This window comes from Bombus bifarius, unplaced genomic scaffold (genome assembly GCF_011952205.1).
Source record: "Bombus bifarius isolate JDL3187 unplaced genomic scaffold, Bbif_JDL3187 scf7180000007991, whole genome shotgun sequence".
Taxonomy (NCBI): domain Eukaryota; kingdom Metazoa; phylum Arthropoda; class Insecta; order Hymenoptera; family Apidae; genus Bombus; species Bombus bifarius.
The window spans coordinates 89,248-108,657 of record NW_022884372.1 but is presented as its reverse complement, the minus strand read 5'-3'; the positions used below and the strand labels follow the sequence as shown (position 1 = coordinate 108,657).

At 33.8% G+C, this 19,410-nt stretch overlaps 1 protein-coding gene across 2 annotated transcripts in view; it reads left to right on the top strand.

The window, feature by feature from the left end:
- Window positions 1-19,410, top strand: part of LOC117205505 (glucose dehydrogenase [FAD, quinone]) — a 34,734-nt gene that overhangs the window by 7,963 nt on the left and 7,361 nt on the right. Inside the window, exons 1-5 of one of the 2 annotated variants that reach the window (XM_033443968.1) lie at window positions 3,586-3,675; window positions 5,461-5,630; window positions 12,914-13,157; window positions 13,930-14,188; window positions 16,161-16,421. In XM_033443968.1, the coding sequence (XP_033299859.1) occupies window positions 5,461-5,630; window positions 12,914-13,157; window positions 13,930-14,188; window positions 16,161-16,421 (934 nt within the window). In that variant the 5' untranslated portion in view covers window positions 3,586-3,675. Of the gene's footprint in view, window positions 1-3,585; window positions 3,676-5,460; window positions 5,631-12,913; window positions 13,158-13,929; window positions 14,189-16,160; window positions 16,422-19,410 lie in introns of those variants that run through there. The other variant, XM_033443967.1, reaches the window with a different exon arrangement.

Genomic DNA, 19,410 nt, shown 5'->3' with positions numbered 1-19,410 from the left:
GACAAATCCAGCCAACTGGTAATTCTGCGCTGAAGATGCGTTTGACGCGTTCCAATACGAGACATTCTCAGTCGAGGATATTGAATTCTCTCTCGTCCAAGCTTTCGACACGTGTACGTCCCGATCGAGAAACGTCGCTATGCAATTAGTCTGTTGTACGTTGTAAGTCTGACAGGGTGTCGAAGCAAAAAGCCAGGAAAACTAGCAAAAAAAAAAGAAGCTGCAGAACTGCGTGACTTTCGTAACCGACGTGGTTCTCGGTCAGTGAACGTAACGGTGTTGAAGGTGTGTACACACGATCAAGCACGTTCACGCTGACAGTGTCCTTTCATACTGCAAGTAGCGATGCGCGCTGAAACATTTGGAATCGTATCAAACATTTATACGTGACATGGAGTTTCATGAACATGATTCGATATTTGAAACTTTCGAAGGTCTTGGCAAATCTTGAATCTTGAATCTTGAGTCCTGACTTTTGAACGTTTAAAGTTTTTCGGAGTTTTAAAGGATTTTGGCTCCTTAAAATTTCGTTAAGTATCGAAAGTCTCGAAAAACTTCGTAGGTTTCAAAGTCACAAGAATTTGATGGGTAGATGTCAAGGCTTTGAATCTCAGGACTTTCAACATTTTCAAAATTTTGAAGATACATCAGTGATGTTGAAGAATTCCAATTCGAGATCGAAACCTTATACGTTCAAAACGTATACAAACTCAAGATTCAACACGTATCAGGACTCAGGAATCTTAAATATCGAAAGTGGCTCGAGTTCTTATAATATTGAAAAACTTGGAATACCATTTCGGAATTGGAATTTGAACAAAATTGGAATAATCAACTGTAAGATTCTCTTGTCTAACTCAATTAAGAGAACAGGCAAGGTAACGATGCGAAGAATTTCTTTAATGATTCGCATTATCATATGTGATTCATAGATTCGAGAAAAGAAGGAAAAAAGTGATACGCAATCGTGATTTATTCGAACAATTATCGATCAGTGGATGAAAATCAATTGGAGAGATCGAGCATCTGTAGTCGATTGGTGACATCGATCGAAATAAGAATTTGTAACTGCTGTTGACATACGTCGTAAAGATTATTACATTATGCAACTAAATTCTATGATTTTCTCGTTCCTTGTAACGAATGGAGTTTTAGATGTGAGAGGAAACTCGTTTTAACTGATGGTTAAGTAATGAATTTTATGTGTATCGTTGACTTCTGGCTATTGGTGAAATTTAATAGTAGATTCGATAGAGATTGATGAATAGAAATTTTGTTATCGATAATGTTTTCGTCTTTAAGCTTTCCAGGAAATGAATTTTAATTAGTGCTTTAGTAGGTATTTTAGTATAGCTATTTTTATATTAATAGTTACCTAGAAAGGTTATTTTTACTAAATGCTGTTTCATAAAGTAGTTCATAACTACTTGTCTTGCAATGTTCTTAGTAGCTACTTAAGTGAGCGTTAACCATTAATTTTTATACTACGGTAGCAGACACGAAATATTAAAACGTTATACGTAACTTATTAAGATAATTCTGCGAGAGACTGCCAGCATTTCTCGGAGATAATAGATCATAGCATTGTTCCTTGCATTGATCATAGCATTGTTCAATATTGTTTAAATACCTTTGCTAAGCAAACAGGAATGAGAGCTTAGCTCACTTGTTATTTTCCGAGATTTTCCAATGATTCCAGATTAATGCAATAGAACTCCATTTACATAAGTTTTATTTATTCGAATGAAATTTTAATTAGTGCCAGATTAAGTGAACTTTCGATTGTTGAGTCTATTTATCTAAACGTGAACTTATCATATGAATGGAAGATAATAGATGGTAGGGGAGAATGAACGTACTTCTATTGTATGAACTCTAGTTATATAAACTATTTGTCCTCCGACAAGTTCATATAAAACGAGTTTTAGTGTACATCGTATTTTGCCTTCGTAATTGTCATAAAAATTAAACATTCATAGTTTCTTGTAATCTAACTTTTACCATATATTAAGAAGAATATAGGTATAGAACGTTCCTCTGCCAAAATAAGTGGCCTTTAACATACGACGCGAAAATAGGAAGATGCTAAGCGCTTCTTCCATATATTTACGGGAATTAGCCCGCGTTTTAAATCGGGACGCAGGCTATTTCAATGGAAACTAAATCGTCTGAAATGTCATGAAACGTACATATGTAAACCTGGAAAGGTAGTCGGTCTAATTATTCGTCTCAGCAGGAGAGCCGGATAATAACAATTGCGTGGAATGCTGGGAAAACTATTACATAACTAACGATAAGTCGGAAATTAACTGCCGCTTAATTTAAAACAGAATAAGAAATAATATTTACAGGCATGATCAAGTAGATAACAATTAATCGTTTTACAATGAAAAACGTATCTCAAAAATTCAACAACATTTTATCTTATCGCAAATCTTATTACAAAAATAATCGGCTAATCAATAGTCATCGCCTGTGAATATTATCGAACAATTTCTCACAATAGCTATTGCACTTTACGATACTCAGCCACTTTCTATCGCATTCGCAACCACCGGTCGCTCTACTATAAACTCCAATCCCATCTCCAAAGATTACCGTAACACATTGCAACGCAACTCGCGTAATACCAACGACAAAAAGACCAACAAACGATTGCAAATTCCCCGCAACATCGAACTCCTCGATCTCGTTCACTTCGCTTCATCGATCATCCGTTGAAAGAAAACCAAGCCAGATGGTAAAATCTCTTTCTCGAGAAGACGCATAGAGGAACAATAAGAACCGCGCAATGTTTTTGTTTCACGTGTATCTACATCTACAGAGCAATAATTACGGTTCACAACGGTAGGAGAGGAACGTTGGGTGCCGGAATGCCGAGCGAGAATGAGCGAGAATGAGGAGCGTAGGAAGAGGAAACGCGACGTGAAAAGCATATTATGGCACCGTTGTAGGAGTTGTAGGACACAGGGCCAAAGGACTTTTCACGATTATAAAACATGACTCGGTACTTTTATTGAGAAATCGTTCGCTCTATCGCTACGATTTAGAAAATAAGTAAGAAAAGAACTTCTTAAGCTTGAAGGTGTATTATCGCGAATTATGAGCCAAACAAAAATTTCAATGTATGGTCTATCTATTATCATTATCATGAATTTTTATGCAACTTAATATCTTTGCAAATATAATGAAAAAAATCCAAGCTCGATAAAAAATTGTTCCACCTAACAGGTATTACAAAAAGCGTTGCACTTTGGATATTTTATATATTTTTTCATATTATGTGGACTCTGTGAAATTTTGCATTTTCAAATTTCCTACAAGTGTATAAAAATGCGCGGTCCAATAACACGTGATGAACAGTTTCATTTATTTAATTATTTATTAAAATCATAAGAAGAAAGCTTTTTATTCTATTGGTTCATAGTGATATATGAAAAGCATCATGGTAACTGAAGCATACAGGAAAAAACTTGTCTTTAATTGCAAGATACAGACCAGATAAGAGATTCTTCTCAGCTCATAAAAAGACCATCGTCGTTAGTTCAAGCAGTAGCATTTAAAACACTTTAGTGGAAACTACTTCGCTATCGTATTTTAACGTAATATCGGCTAACATCTAAACAAATAGTTAAAGTTCATTGTTATGTGGCGATTCGTATTTACATAAGCAAAGTGAATATTTTTTACAATAATGTATATTGAAAATTATTTAATTAGTTAACACAAATGATATCATCTCTAAAGCATTCCGTGAATAATACCATGTTGCGAAATACCTTAGATATTTTACATCAGAAATTTTCATTTAATTAATTTTATACTAGAAATTGCCCATAGAGAAGGATTAAGAACAGAACGCGAGGAAAATAGGAGGATCGACGCATCGATCGCGATTGCGCGTCTACGTGACTCGATTTCCGCGTCGTAGAAGCGTCCTATAGTCGTCGAAACGCCGTAAATTGTTTAATCGAGGATAATTGAATAGAAAGTCGAAGGTAGTTCAAAGAGCTTGAAGAGTTTAAACAAGTGAAGAGGTCTGAAACGACACGATCGTGAAGAGATTTTTAATTCGGACAAATTGACAAAGACGAAAACGGATTCCAACATAGCTCAAAGAAAAAGGAACAGAGATTCTACGTTGATGAAACATTTTTGGCTTCTCACAGTGGATTTAAACGCTACTTTCTTTTTCTTCTTAAATACTTTCTTCCGCGACAACAATTTAAAAATCCACATATTACGTCCAATCAAACGAAAGTACCAACGAACCCATATCTCTCGTGTTGCTAAGAGTACACAAATTATTACAGCATAGACTCGATTATCCAGTTTGATGAGCCTAGAACTATAGCCTTGACAAAGCTTTGCAGCGAATGGTAAAATAGGTACTGCAATTTTTGCATTTATTCATATCGATGATTGCGAATTCGTCTAGCGTCCTCAAAACTCGATACGCGAGTATCGCGATGCGCGAAATGAATCCAATTTCTGTTGAAATTGAACAATCTCGACATGGGTGTCACGGTAGGCTAGCTCGTATTTTAACGTGCGTTTTCGTAACGTATTTTCGTTTATGATTGAAAATTACTTATCGATGTAAAACTCGTTTCAATAATGGATTTAAATCTTTTATTGCGCTACGATTCTGCGGAAGAAAATATATAAAATGTATATATGAATTAATTATATGCTTTAGTTATACTTTTAATAGGAATTTTCTTTTAATCTCCAATACTTAAGTTTCTTTAACAGTTTTAACAGTATAACTACGTCCCATAATATAATAAGAATATAACTGTATCCCAACATAATTTTCAATATTTGTTTCTAACAATTTTAGTATTTTTTCAATTCTGTGCGTTCAACGTTTTATATAAGACGAATATTCAAAATGGACAGATAATCTCGCACAAAAGAGAAGAAGCTAGAAAGTTGGATGATTAGTAGACTGTCACCTTTGTTACAACGAAATTTCTCTTTTTCATAGCGAATTTTTATCGAAGAGTAGGGCTGGGAACAAGGTATCAAAGTAGAAAGTCTAACGTTTCCTTCTTCCTTCACCCTTTGAGCGAACGAAAGTGCAACTTTGTTCGGTTGATTGTAAAATTAGCTGTTTCACTATTCCAATCAATACTTGAAAGGCTTACATTTCTCTATTTAACTCACAGATAATTAAAATGTCATTCATTTAAATTCCCGATGGCAACGGATATTTCCATTACTGAAACTTTTGCTTACTTCACGCAACGATAGATTTATTTATCAATTCTTCGTTTCTTGTAGATGCTAACTAAAGAATATAAAATTACATATGAAATTTTTCATTGATGATGAGATTGATAAAAAATAATAAAGATTAGATGCAAAAGAAAATTACTAAGAATACTGAAATAAAGAACATTATATCTTTTTAAATTTACCATCTCAGGTTTGGTAAAAAATCAATAAACGTTCCAGATGAGCTGTAACTGTCCATTAACGCCTTCAACCGGGCCGACTTTAGCATCAACATGCGGTGGTTCGTCCTTCATGTTGTTCATGGGCCTTCTAGAAGTATTCCTTCGTAGCCAATGCGACCTCGAGGATCCATGCAACAGGCCGCTACCACCCCCTACTGTTAACTCCAGGTAAAATAAAACAAATTATAAAAAGAGCCTCGAAATTTTGAAGCTTAACTATCGCGAATTATGAGCACGAGTTATAAAAAAGATTTTAATATACAAAAAAAGAGAAAACATTTTTAGTTGTTTAATCCTTTATTACAACAGCTTAACCAACAATTCCACAGAAAAGACTGATAAAAGCCGTCATAAATAATAGAACGTTTTTCAAAGAGCAATAGGAAAGGTGGTACCTAATGGAGGAGATAATGAACTTATAATTTGTTAAAAATGATCCTTAACTCTTATAACGAGATTGCGTATTTTTAAGCAAATTCATATTTTGGAGAATACAATTTAGAAACTAGAACATCGATAGAAGATCGTTTTACCTATTAAGTATTACAAAAAGCATTATACTTTGGATACTTTACTAGTTTGAATTTTATCATATTATCGGCGTTCTGTATAATTTTATCTTTTCTTGTCGCAATACACAATACGCTAGTATAAGGCTTCTAACAATATTAAAGTTCTCCAAACAATGCCTTTGACTAATACACACATATATCCTATCAAATCCAATTCGTGGAAGCGTGAAAACATATTTCAACGTACTCTGATCACTGTAACCCACATTTGGAATAAAACTCGTTTGAATGTAAGATTTTCTGGAAGCATTCCAGCATCGATATCGCAAGGGAAGGTATATGTACATACTAGAAATACAGTAGGAAAAGTTTCGAAACATATATGCGCGTATCCCTTACGAAAATAAATTTAAACTGTTCCTGAAAATAAGATCATCGATTATGTCTATATGTATGTATATGGTCCAAGTTGCAAGTTTCGAACTCTAGAGATTAAACTCTCTAACCGGGTCACGGTCGAGTGAAATGACAAATTGGTCACGCCTTCAAATGGAGTTGATTCGATAACCCAGAAACTCGTTTCGTTTATCGAAATCAAAAAGAAAGGAAATCGAATATCGATTAAAAACTCACAAACACGTATCCAGATATTTTTTCACAGTTATTCCTATGAATACTAAATTAGCATTTTAAAATAACAGAACAGTGACACTTTTGTTGTGAAATTTGATTTTAGAAAGGCTAATCGATACAAAACCGATCATAATATCCGATTGTCCATTTTTATTTTATTTTATTTACCACTCGATATTCTGTATCTCGTTAGCGAAAACCCAAAAGGATTCGTATTTCATTTTCCATGCTCCGTTTAACTGAAATCCTTCTGTCAATTTTAAAGCGATATCTGTTTTACGTGTGCGCTTATTCGACTCGATTATATTCGTCTTTTCTACGTGCATATTTTTAGAAAATTATATTACCCAATTAAATCTATAAAATTGGTATCATCGTAGAAAATCTTTCAAAATATATGACACGGTATGACAATTTTTATTTTAACAACATATTCAAAATGAAGGAACTGTCATAACGTTTAATCAATCGAATAAATCTTCATATAGGTTTCATGTAGCCTTAGTTATATTTACGTCCACGTCTAATTCTGAGCTTTTAAAACATCGGGAGAAATTCTGGAATGCTTATTGAAGTCTCTTTACTACATTGTCCAATTGTTCTTGAGTGAAACGTCTAAAAGATTTCTCGAGAAAGATAAATATTCGCTTCGAAGAAACTTACGATTGAAATTTCGCTTGGGACGTGAATGACCCAGGTTGCCTACGAAGGGTTAATAAAAATATGAAATTCTGTAAAAATCCACACTCCACTAACACTAACCTCGGTAATATGGAACAAAAATAACGTTAGGAAAAAGATTTATCTTCGACCAAGACCACCTGTGGCCTTCATTCCGCTCTTTTTTCCTGCTATCTTCTGCTATATTTTTTCGGTTTTCCTTATATGCTTCATAAATTCTTCCTCTTCCCTGTACCGCGTCGTTTCATTAAACACTCAACCGAGCATCAGAGCGAATCGAAAGAGATTCCGGAAGAATCTCGACAAACGACGAGGGAATAAAATTGTTCGAACAGGAACCAGAATGTCTGGTGATGGTCAAACGACAACGAAGAAGGCCTTCTTAATTATTACAGACACGGTTCACGTGATATCGTACGGAAACTATAGTCCGTTGTCTGTGTCCTTCTCGGAAGTGAACATCCATGCATACGTATCCATGAAATTGTAACGTGTATGTATTCATGAAATTGTAGCGTGTATGTAACCATGCGTAATGGCCCGGTACCATTGTTCCAATGATTCTCTCACGTTGCATCACACCTGCTCCATGAATCTGCGCTTGCAGTTCTGCCGGATGCTCACTGAGGCAACCAGATTCGGTAGTTAGATCCTTCGTGCGGTTTCAAACAGCCGCGAATCCGTGCTCTGAGTTATATATAATTTGATGAAATTGAAGGCGCGTCACTAAGAACCGTTCGCGGTTAAACGCGAAAGGCAGAATGTGCGACAGATTCTGTGAACCATTCAAATGTAATCAGAATGGAAGTAGATAGAAACGTGACGAAGAAATGCTCGTAAAGCTGAAACTCTAACGAGTTGGAACTCTTCAGTGATATTATTGATCGAATCTTGAAATCGTGTTTTGCAAGGGACGCGAGAACTTTCGGAAAGAAAATCGCTCGTTGTAGTAAAGTAATCTTGGAATTTTATAATTTTGGAATCGTTAAAAGAAACGTTTGTTGCCGGAATGGATGGAAATAAAGCAATCTACCGTTGATATCTGCATTGTTATTAATCAACGTTGAAAATCAATGTGATTTCCATACGATACAGCAACTTTCAGTAGAATTACTTGAAGCGAGTAACTTTCATTGAATTTTTGGAAATTACTAAAAAGAACTGTTCACTATTAAACTTTATCGAAATAAAGCAAATTGCTGTTAATATCTGTGTTATTCTTAACTGATGTTTAAGGTCAACCCATTTTTCAAGAGGTGAAATCTTCCAAAGAAAATCACGATCGAACCATTGAGTGGTTCAAAGAAGTTTTCCATGCCAGAATCGATTAAAGGCAGGCAAATTGCTGTTAATGTCCTTAACCCCTTCCCGTACTTTAGCGAGTCAGACTCGCGATGAAAATTTTGGCTCAAACATGAATATCGCGAGTCTGACTCGCGACCAGATACTTGAGCCAAACGTAAACATAACAAGCCGAGCTCGCAGACTGTTTTTTTGCCCATTACGATCGTGACTGAATGTTAGTTCCTGTTTACGAGCATCAGCCTGATCTGTTTCGTCGAACTGAATGGCACGGGAAGGGGTTAATAAAAATTAGCTGTAATACATGTTCATAAGGAAATTCGATAGTAGAAGGTACGATAACTGTAGGATTAAGGTCAACAAGCGAAAGTATACTCGAATCTACAATACCACAGTTGAAAATCACCTGAAGAATAGCTAACGATATTTATACGCGTTTCTCATTTTTAATTATACATCTTGTTTCTTCTCTCATTTTTCATTTCTCTACAAGAAAATCTAAAAAATCTAAAGAATAATTTCATAACTTCCACGGTAATATACAAATTAATCTACAAATAGCGCAAGTACTTTTATAATTAAAGCCAGAACCTTTATTCTTAAAAAATTACTTATGTATAACGTAATTTCTAGCAGATACTAATAGCTACTTATTGCAGGAAGTAACCGGAAGCCATCGTTAAGTCGAAGAGCAAGAGGATTATGAATAATAAATAAGTAATATAATGCAACTTCTGGGTCAATTATATCATCAGTCAGAGAGAAAATTCATAATTTCAAATTAAATATTCTTATTACGCGTACTCGGTTCTCCAAGTGTCTGCCACTGTTCGCCCAGTCCATTGCTTCGCTACGCAATACAACGCAGATTTACGCTATTACATACGTTCAGAATACGGAACACAAAATTCAGAATACAATAATAGCAAAGGGTGAACCGTTATTAACCGATTTCCCGTGAGATATATGTTCATCGGTTCATATACATTTAATGAGCTCGTTTTCGCGTTTCTCATGCGTGTCATGAATTACATAACACATTTCTTCTGCGTAATTTGACACAAGATGACACGGGACGACGCAACGCTCTCCTTTCTTCTTAACATATTTCACGCTTGTCGCGTATGGATATAAATAATTTTTTCCATGTTACGATGTAGCTACTTGTGCTAGTCATGTAACAGTGTTATCTCATATACAATTCTTGTATAATATTTGGATTTAAAATTAAACGAATTTCTTTCCAAACTGTTATTCCCGTAAAATTAAAAATTAAAATGTACAGCCACAGCTAATCGAACTGTCATCGCTACAATATATTGTACATTTGCTATAATTTACTACGTATTTGTCAAAATATTTTTATGCGCATCCCGTTCACATACATAAAATATATTTTTATATTTCATAAATGTCAGGTAGCAGAGTGGTTTCTGTAAATTCTTGAAATATCGCATAAAGCAATAATATTTTATAACACAATTAGGAACGTTTCGCAAGCATTGCAGGCAGCATCATCTAGCATACATCTATCACTAATATTATATTAATTAACAGATGTAATACTAGCGAAACTTTGACATATTTGTATCATTCTTTATACGCATTATTATTATATTATCTATATATCAAAATTTTACAATTTCTAATTGATCCTTCGAATCCATATAGGTGTCATATACTCATGGTTAAAGCAGATACGTGATAAAAGCCGAGACGTATGTAGCGAACGTATTAAACTACTGCCAAAGGCCCTTAATTGGAAGCTGTGGAAACCGTATCGCGATAATCGACGGTGATTAATAATAATATCGATGGAAACGATTGCACAGATGATAATAGTGACGAAACACAATTACTGGAAACAGATATTGCAGAACGGAGCGAGTTATTGAGAATATCCCGTTGCTTCATTTTAATCCATTTCCGTTGCCGCGATGTTAGAAGGCAGCATGATTGACTGAAATTAATAATGAACGCAGGCTAACTGTCTTCCTACGGAAGGTTTCTGTTGTGCAAGAAAATGGAATTGGCATTAAAAAACGAGTAATGGCTGGTGAATTTTATTTTCTGACTGGTGGTTGGAAAGAATGAAAAGGATGGTTTAAAAATTGCGTGAGTGAGAGGTAGCGAGTAAAAAACGACGTTTCATATATGTGGATACGTTGATAACGAGTTAAAAGTTTTCTCGATCGATTCGCATTGCTTGTAGGTATCGATAAATAATAAAAATATCGTGCCGGTAATAGTAATAATAGAAATGTGGAAGTACAGATAGCAAATTGAGATTACAATAATCTTGACGTAATTCTAGAAATAAAATTTCAATTTCTCTTAGTCACTTTTGTTAGAGAAAACTTTTTAAAATATATTAGTTCTATATTATAGAAGTTACGAAGAAAATGTATCACGTTATATTTACTTTATACCATGAAATACGATATTAAAGAATAGAAGAAGAAGAAGGACGTAATATGGTGTAAAAACAAATAGCAGAAAAAATATGTAAAAATAAGAAGAAGAGAACATGTAGAAGTAAAACCTAATTTATATAATAACTACGATTTGAATGATAATATAACAATAGTGTAATAAAATTTCGTGCATTTATTAGAAAAACAATTAAATATTACGAACCCGACGTGCTCTGATTTCTGTATTTAAAGCTTTTCAAGTTTCTTATTACATCTTTCCTTGAAACAATGATAATGTATACATGTGTATGTATTCATGCAGCAAGCTCATTTTAAAAAGCTACAAACCATTGACAACAGGCGAAAGAAAAATTTGTAAAGAATTTACAAGTATACGTAGTCAATAATCTGTTCCGCGTAGAAAAACTGGTTTTCTTGCACTTTAAATAACTAGACTTGAGTATTATTTCATTTCCTAGGGCATTCAAACTCAAAACGTAAGAACTGTGTGAAAATAAGTTAAAACGAATATTACGCAGTAAAATCAGGACTTTCTATGCTACTTTAGAGATTATTCAAATTTCATAATAAATAGATGGAAAAAGTTCATCGTTCGGATTTCGCTTGGACATAATTTGAGAACCCTCTATTTTTATTGTTGTTAAAAATATTTGGACTTAATTAATCAACATACAAATACTATAATAAATACAATGATACACAGGTATGTACTTTTCGCAGCGAATAGATATACCTAAACATGAAATACAAGATCATTCAAAGAAACATAGCATGAAATTTTATGCCCATTCTTCGAAATCATTCAGGTTGTACCATCCTCCGCTTCTAAATGTTCTCTTAACAATATACTGGACACTTGACAAAAATCGCAAATGAAAGACACGTCGACTATTCAGGCCCATATTTTCAATGCATAAACTTGTCGTCCCTCAGCGAACCAAGTATACATTTCACAGAATGTACACAGCTGCATGCACCTCATGGCATTCAAAATACCATTACCACTTGGTACGAACGTCCCCAACGAACTCCTAAGAAATCCACCTTTCGCTCTGCTCGACCGCTATAGGACTTTCGTGCCTTTAACCCAGTTTCTAATTCTTATGAAGCCGTAACCGCTTCTTCGAACGAGGTGAAGATGCATCGGTTTTTACCATTAAAAGGGTATGACGAATAACAAAATAATCTGTCACTTAGAAATAAGTGAAATCGTAACCTTGTTCGGGATAGTCTGCATTTCATAAGTATGTAGAGCAAACGCGTGGGACTACAGTTGATCTGCGTGAAACTTGACTTTGAAGAACAGATTACGCAATACGATCTATTTGCGTTTAAGCAGTTTCCGATCGCTGTTGTATGACATAATATTATATGAAAGTATGTAGCGGTATTGTGCAGTAATTATCAGCGACGTTAATAAAAGTTGATTATGATTGGGAATAATGAAATAATATTTTTAATACCAGCAACGATTATTGCGGATCGAAAACAATTTTCGCCATCGATTAATTTAATTTTCGAATACCATGTAGAAACTATTAAAGGTGTCAAAAATAAACTTTTTATAAAACGAATAAATAAAGATGAGAAAAGCTGTTATCCGTACCGTTAGCCAGTTGTAAAGCGGTTTGAAGTCGATAGAAATACAATTGTAATTGTAAAAAATAAATTCTTAAATTTTCTTCTAAATCAAAAGTTATTTAACTAGATAATAATAAATGATAATATTGATAATAAACAAAAGAAAAATACATAGTAAATCGATCATACGCTCCGTTCTTTATTGCATAGAGTATTCTTTATTCTTTAATTTCAAAGATTTTCAATTATCGATAAGTACGGAAATTTATATATATGTGTAGATGACGTTTATTTGTGTTAATTTCAGGTACGATTTCGTAGTAATTGGAGGTGGCAGTGCAGGTGCAACAGTTGCGTCGCGATTATCAGAGGAACCACGATTTTCGGTGTTATTATTAGAAGCCGGTCTGGATGAGCCCACTGGGACGCAGATACCTTCGTTCTTTTTTAATTTTATTGGGACTAACATCGATTGGCAGTATAATACCGAAAGTGAAGACACTGCGTGTCTAAATAAAGATGATCGCAAGTGTTACTGGCCCAGGGGTAAGGTATGTATCCTCTAAAATCAGAACAATCTTTAATATAATCTCTTTATGATTTCGCATTTGATGGTGGTGACGAATATGGAACACAGCTTCGATTCTAAATTTACGTGTATATTTTACGTAATTTGTATTCATACAAAACAAAGTTCATTTACAATTAGTTAGTATTATATATAGCTCTATTTAGAATTGTCTTATATTCGGAATAATATTGTCCATAAATATCAGACCGATCAAAAACTTAATATTCTCGTTATATTTTCCAAGTTATTACTTAAGAACCTTTCTCTGGTGTCAATTCTTTGCCTTTTGTTATAACTGGAGTTCTGCTAAAATTAAACAGGAACAAGGAATATAATATTATGTATGTACCCGCCTCGCTCTAATTCCATATGTATCTGTAACGAATGGCTGACATTTCACAATATCTACATATATGAGCTTTTAGAATGCAGCTAGAAGGAAATATTTCTATCGTTCTACAATTTAAAATTTACGATAATATGCATGAAATAATTTCTTTTGATTGTTATTTGTAGAAGAAAGAAAAATTTTTTAATTTTTAACTATCTACTCGCAACATTTAACTATAATGTATAACGCGTCATTTGTTAAGTTATTATTATCATCTTATCACGTCACTATATTCCATTTTCAATTTCTGCTCTTATTTAGTCATCCGTGTACCTCAATAATCCTCATTTCATCGTCGCTATCATAACATGTACGAATAATGGAGGGCAATAAACGAATGGGTAATTAAAATGTTATTCAGGTGCTGGGAGGAACCAGCGTTATGAATGGCATGATGTATATGAGGGGCTCGCGAAAGGATTACGACGACTGGGCGAGGCTTGGAAACATAGGATGGTCTTATCAAGATGTCCTTCCATATTTCATCAGGAGCGAGGATAATCTCCAAGCAAACAGTATGGATTACGGTTATCACGGTGTCGGTGGACCACTCACGGTCACGCAGTTCCCTTATCACCCGCCTTTGAGTTATTCTATCCTCGAAGCTGGAAATGAACTTGGTAAGTTTGTTCTTAAGCTGTTATTTGGTGTGACGAAACTACGAAACAAATTATCGCTTAGTTACTTGATTAATATCATACGTAGTTGACCTTAGCAATCACAGTTGATATAAAAAGTAAAACTACATTTACCTAAAATAAAACTATACATTTTTTTCTTTTAGCTTTAGTTTCTACATTAACTATGATTATTAATTAAGATCGGCTATGTGTTAGATGAATTAACATAAGATTGTATAACTAAAAATGTATTCGGACAGCTTAATTAAAACAATGTAATAATTAGCACTTGTGTAATATCTGATTGATAATGGCTCTCTTCGCTATCACATACAACAATTACGTTCTAATGATAGGTTTATCTAACGACGGTTTTTTGTTATTTCTTTCCTTTTCTTTTTTTTCATAACGATACTGAACTTTCGTAATAAGACACGGTATTTTCTTGAATGAAATTAACTGCCACGATTTTTCTTCGATATCTTTTCGTAAGTCGTAAAAGGTTTTTATACTTTCAGGCATTAAGGATATACATATTTTAACCATTCTAAACTTTCAAAAAATCTGAGAATACGATACGACTGTTCGTTGAATCAATTACTCAAAAGCTTTTTCAACAAAAACACAAGTTCAGAGGAAAAAACATTCAACTGTGATATTTTGCCTGGCTAATTAACAACGTAGCTTGCTCATTGTCTGGACACCTCATCAACTGTCGGAAACACTGCGAGCGAACTTTCCAAGTGAACAATTCAATATTTAGCCAAGAATTAAATCACGTCAACTCGAATATAGCCCTTTTCAGTAAAACTTTAACTTGAAAAGAACGTCTCCAATCCTGAAATAGCACGATAAACGAATTGGAACAACTTCTGTTTAACTTCCATTATAAGTCACCAGTTACAACAGTAAGATAAAATTCGCGAGAAAGTTGGAAAATGGTCGAAAAAAACTTGGCTAACAACGAGTCGATCTACTTAAATCGAATAGCATCTAACCTGTTATTACGCGACAACAAGAAACTCGTTTCTTCTTTATTTCGTTGTTACTCCTCGCGTGAGTCTAATGACCCGTTTTACCATCCATCGAAAGACCAGTTACATAATCAGCTCTCACGTCAGCTAATTACTATACTATTTTCACCAATAGCTTCCCTCTGACAATGCTAACGTATAACTTCCATAATACATGGAACGACCTTGTTACGTATTTATAAGTGGCGCGCGGCTTTTCGAAGCGAGATCGATCCCGAATTCCCGAGCAAAAGAAATTCGAAACGAACAACGTTGACGAGTAAAAGCGGATCGATGTCGTAAGTGAGAAGCTTGTGGATCCGCAATGCTTTTACGTAACATACGGCCACGCCTTTTTTTAATATCTTGCTAAAATTGAAAAATACGCGAAGACTTACGAGATGAACGAGGAAATGTATAATCATGGTCGCGCGTATACAGATATAATACACGCACAATATCTTAGGCAATTTATTAAGAAATTGGTGTTTATATACTGTAAATTTATAAGAGAAATTAAATCTGTAGTTTATCTACAATTAATACTACTAAAGTTGTTTAAATTCTATTTATATATTTATATATATTATTGTATTTATATATAAGGTTTTCATAAAAACTTGCGATATCGTTCGACGTTTACAAGCTAATCGAGAAGTTCAGTGGAAAAGTTCTACAATAGACAAAAGCCTAAATTCCTAAACTTAAACGTTAATAGAACATCTTCGTGATCCCAAACATTAAATAAAGATCATCTATAAAGACCCTATTTTATAAACTAAATCTTTATTAATTTCATTTCTTTTTAAATGAATTTATACAACTTTCCCAATTGAGTCCTTCAATTATAAACCGGCAAATAAATACGCTTGACATTTTGATCTTACTTAATTTGAAATTTCGAGGTAAATGTAATAGCTATAAAAGAGAAATCAATGAGTTCCACTAATTACTCACAGGTTACGGTATCGCGGACCTCAATGGACGGACTCACACTGGATTCGCCATAGCCCAAACAACCTCGAGGAATGGTTCACGTCTTTCAACGGCCCGGGCATTTTTACGTCCAGCTAGAAATCGACCGAATCTCCACATAATGCTCAATTCCACGGCTACCAGGATCTTATTCGACAATAACAAGAGGGCGGTTGGCGTGGAATTCGTCCATGATGGGAAGGTTCTTCGAGTTTCTGTGGCGAAGGAAGTGATCATAAGTGGAGGTAATTACTTCGATGTCGAATAGCTGCTACAATAAAAGTAATAGTGAGATTAAAATGCTTGAAAGCATGAGATCAGATTTTATCAATGGATATACCTTTTAATAAAAGATTCTATTTGTTCGCAAGTAATACATTTCTCGACTGTAAAAATGTTGGTTACGCAACATTTTGTGTCGCAAGATTAATAAGTTTAGATCGAGATTGATTTTATCCGATTCAATTTTTAATTATCTAATATATATATATTAAGCTACTCAGAGTTTCTCTGTATATGCTGACACGCCAAACTGGTTCTTGCATTTGCAACTATACGATATGTTAACTGACAGGCATAAGTATTTAAATAATTAACGTAACGTGGTGATAACTGCTCTTAAGCGTGAAATTATACATACTTTGTCGTGAACTTGTTTTATGATATATTCTATTATTGTGTATTATATATTCTAATATTTCATATTATAAAAAGGTACATTCATTGGTACATACTTTGACATTCGTGAAATATTTTGAACAGTTTGACTTTGGCGAAACATTTAATTAACAAACGTTAGAATAATAAATAGGCGTTGCGTTCTTGGATTATTTTAGATACGCCACGCATTAAAGTAAAATAAAACGTGAAAAAGATTATTTCACAATACCCTACACATTAAGTAAAGAATAATTATTATCCAAAAGAAACATGTTCTTATGCATACGTAAAGTATATAGTGTATAGATATTACGTACACAATAATCTGTATCTTCATTTATACATTCTTTCGATGTAATCCCAGTCAACGTGTGAAATGATAGCTGTCAATCGAGTTTCAAGCCCACCAAAAAAGGAAAGCAGGAAGGAATGCGTTTCACTATCGAGATCATGTATCTCTTACACAAACAAACTCATTACCGAAGTACCTGAATAATCAATTCCCAAGTCTATATTATCTTATGCCATACTGGATTCCTATGATCAAACATGGAAACCTAATTTTCTGTTTCCAACTTTAATTCTCAAACGAACAGCGGTAGCTATATAGGTACGATAGCAAAAAAGCTCACGTTTCATAAACAATTTCCACTTCTAAATTGCTTGCTGATTGGGAGCAATTTTCATTCGTACTAAACAACGATTCACGTTTTTAATCATTTGTTGCAGAAAAACGCTGCTCTATCATAATATGATATGTGTAATATAAAAACTATTGTGTTACATGCTATACTACTAGATCATACTGATCTATAAATAGTAATTTAATAAATTTTATTTCGACATTACAACTTCCATATATATATATTAATAAAATATTTGGAATAAAGGACATGTAAAAGATTTTTTGCCAAAAAAAAATAATATCGACTTCGAAAAACGCTAAAAAGCATGAAATAATTGCTATTTTATTTGTATCTTATTTAGACATATATGCAACAACGGTTAGATTACCAATTTACTGACTATTTTTAGCAGCATGCTAAATATATCGCAACCATCGCGAAATTAAAAACCCTTCCAGTATATAATCGATTTCCATTTTTAATTGTATAACATCAGAAATTGTAACGATCGGATCTTAAATTAGCGACAAGCTTGCTGCATTTATAATTCCATTAACTCGTACACGATTAAAGCATCGAACGTAATTTGCATCTGAACGAATGCAAGCGACGTATTCCAATTCGATTACTACTAAAACATGTTCTTGGTTAGTAGTAATCATATTCGATTACTACTAAACATTTTGCTTTATAATATATTGCAATTTAATGTATTTAAATATAAATTTGTTGAAATTTGAATAACATAAATATAAACAAGTTGAAACTTTATAATATGGTACTTAAATATTACCATAGTAGAAGCATTTTATACCGCCTTCGAGAAGCTTGCAATATATTTAATATACTGGTTAGTTAGTAAATATATAATCTAATCACTATTGCATGTGTGTCTAAATAAAATACAAGTATAATAGAAATTATTTTGTACTTTTTAGCGTTTTTCGAAGTCGGTAATATTTTTTTGGCAAAAATTTTTTATTTCACACTTTTTAATGGAACGACTAGACTAACATAAAATAGTTTTCATTGTCATTAATGAGTCGGTAATTTATTCTTATCTATTTATTATTTATTTATATCCTATATATTAATTATTCATGAATAAAAAGACACGAGTTAAAGTTTATATTGGAAAACGCAATTTCAAAGCGCTCGTCCAAACTGCTGTTTTGGAATCGTCTCGATATCACTTCAACAATTGTAGAGCGATCACTAAACAAATGTAAATGAAATTGGTGAACAATAAATTCTTTGCAATAACAGTAATTAATAACAAACAAATTGGAGAAATTGTTCAAACGGGATCGATCGATGGACTACCGCTAAAAGATGCAAATCAATCAAATCCTGAGTAATCGATAGTCATAGATAAAAATTGGATTTTGACAAGAAAAATAGTTAAAAAAACAAATACAAAAGAATTTTGTAACTGGACCAGCGGGAAAACATGCCTTACGAGATGCAAAAGGGATCGTTTTGATTGATCGAGCCGTTCCGAGGAAATCGACGAACATATACGAAATCGATGCAGAAATATTATCTTTTTCAAAAAAAAAAAAAAAAAAAAAATAGAGAAAATATTCAAGGCCTTCAAACAATCCGTGTTGAAAAATTCTTTGTCTGTACAATTGTTGGAATACAACGATATCAATCGCATGCAGATAAGGTGGTTGATCGTACGGATTCTTCCGTTCGTTGCCCAGCGCCATCCCCACTAGCGTGCGTTCGTGAGATGCACCACGGCAGTTAGCACGTGCATGCTTTTTCAAAAAACGCCGGAAGAAACGTGAGGATATGGATGGAACATTCTAGATGGGCACGTCGAGAAGCTACTAGAAGGTTCTAGACGCCACACAGACACCCACACAGGTCACACTCATTACTGCATAGAGAGTGGGGCTCTAAACCTTTTCAAGGGCCATGGGTCACTAAGCCAGTTAGTCTG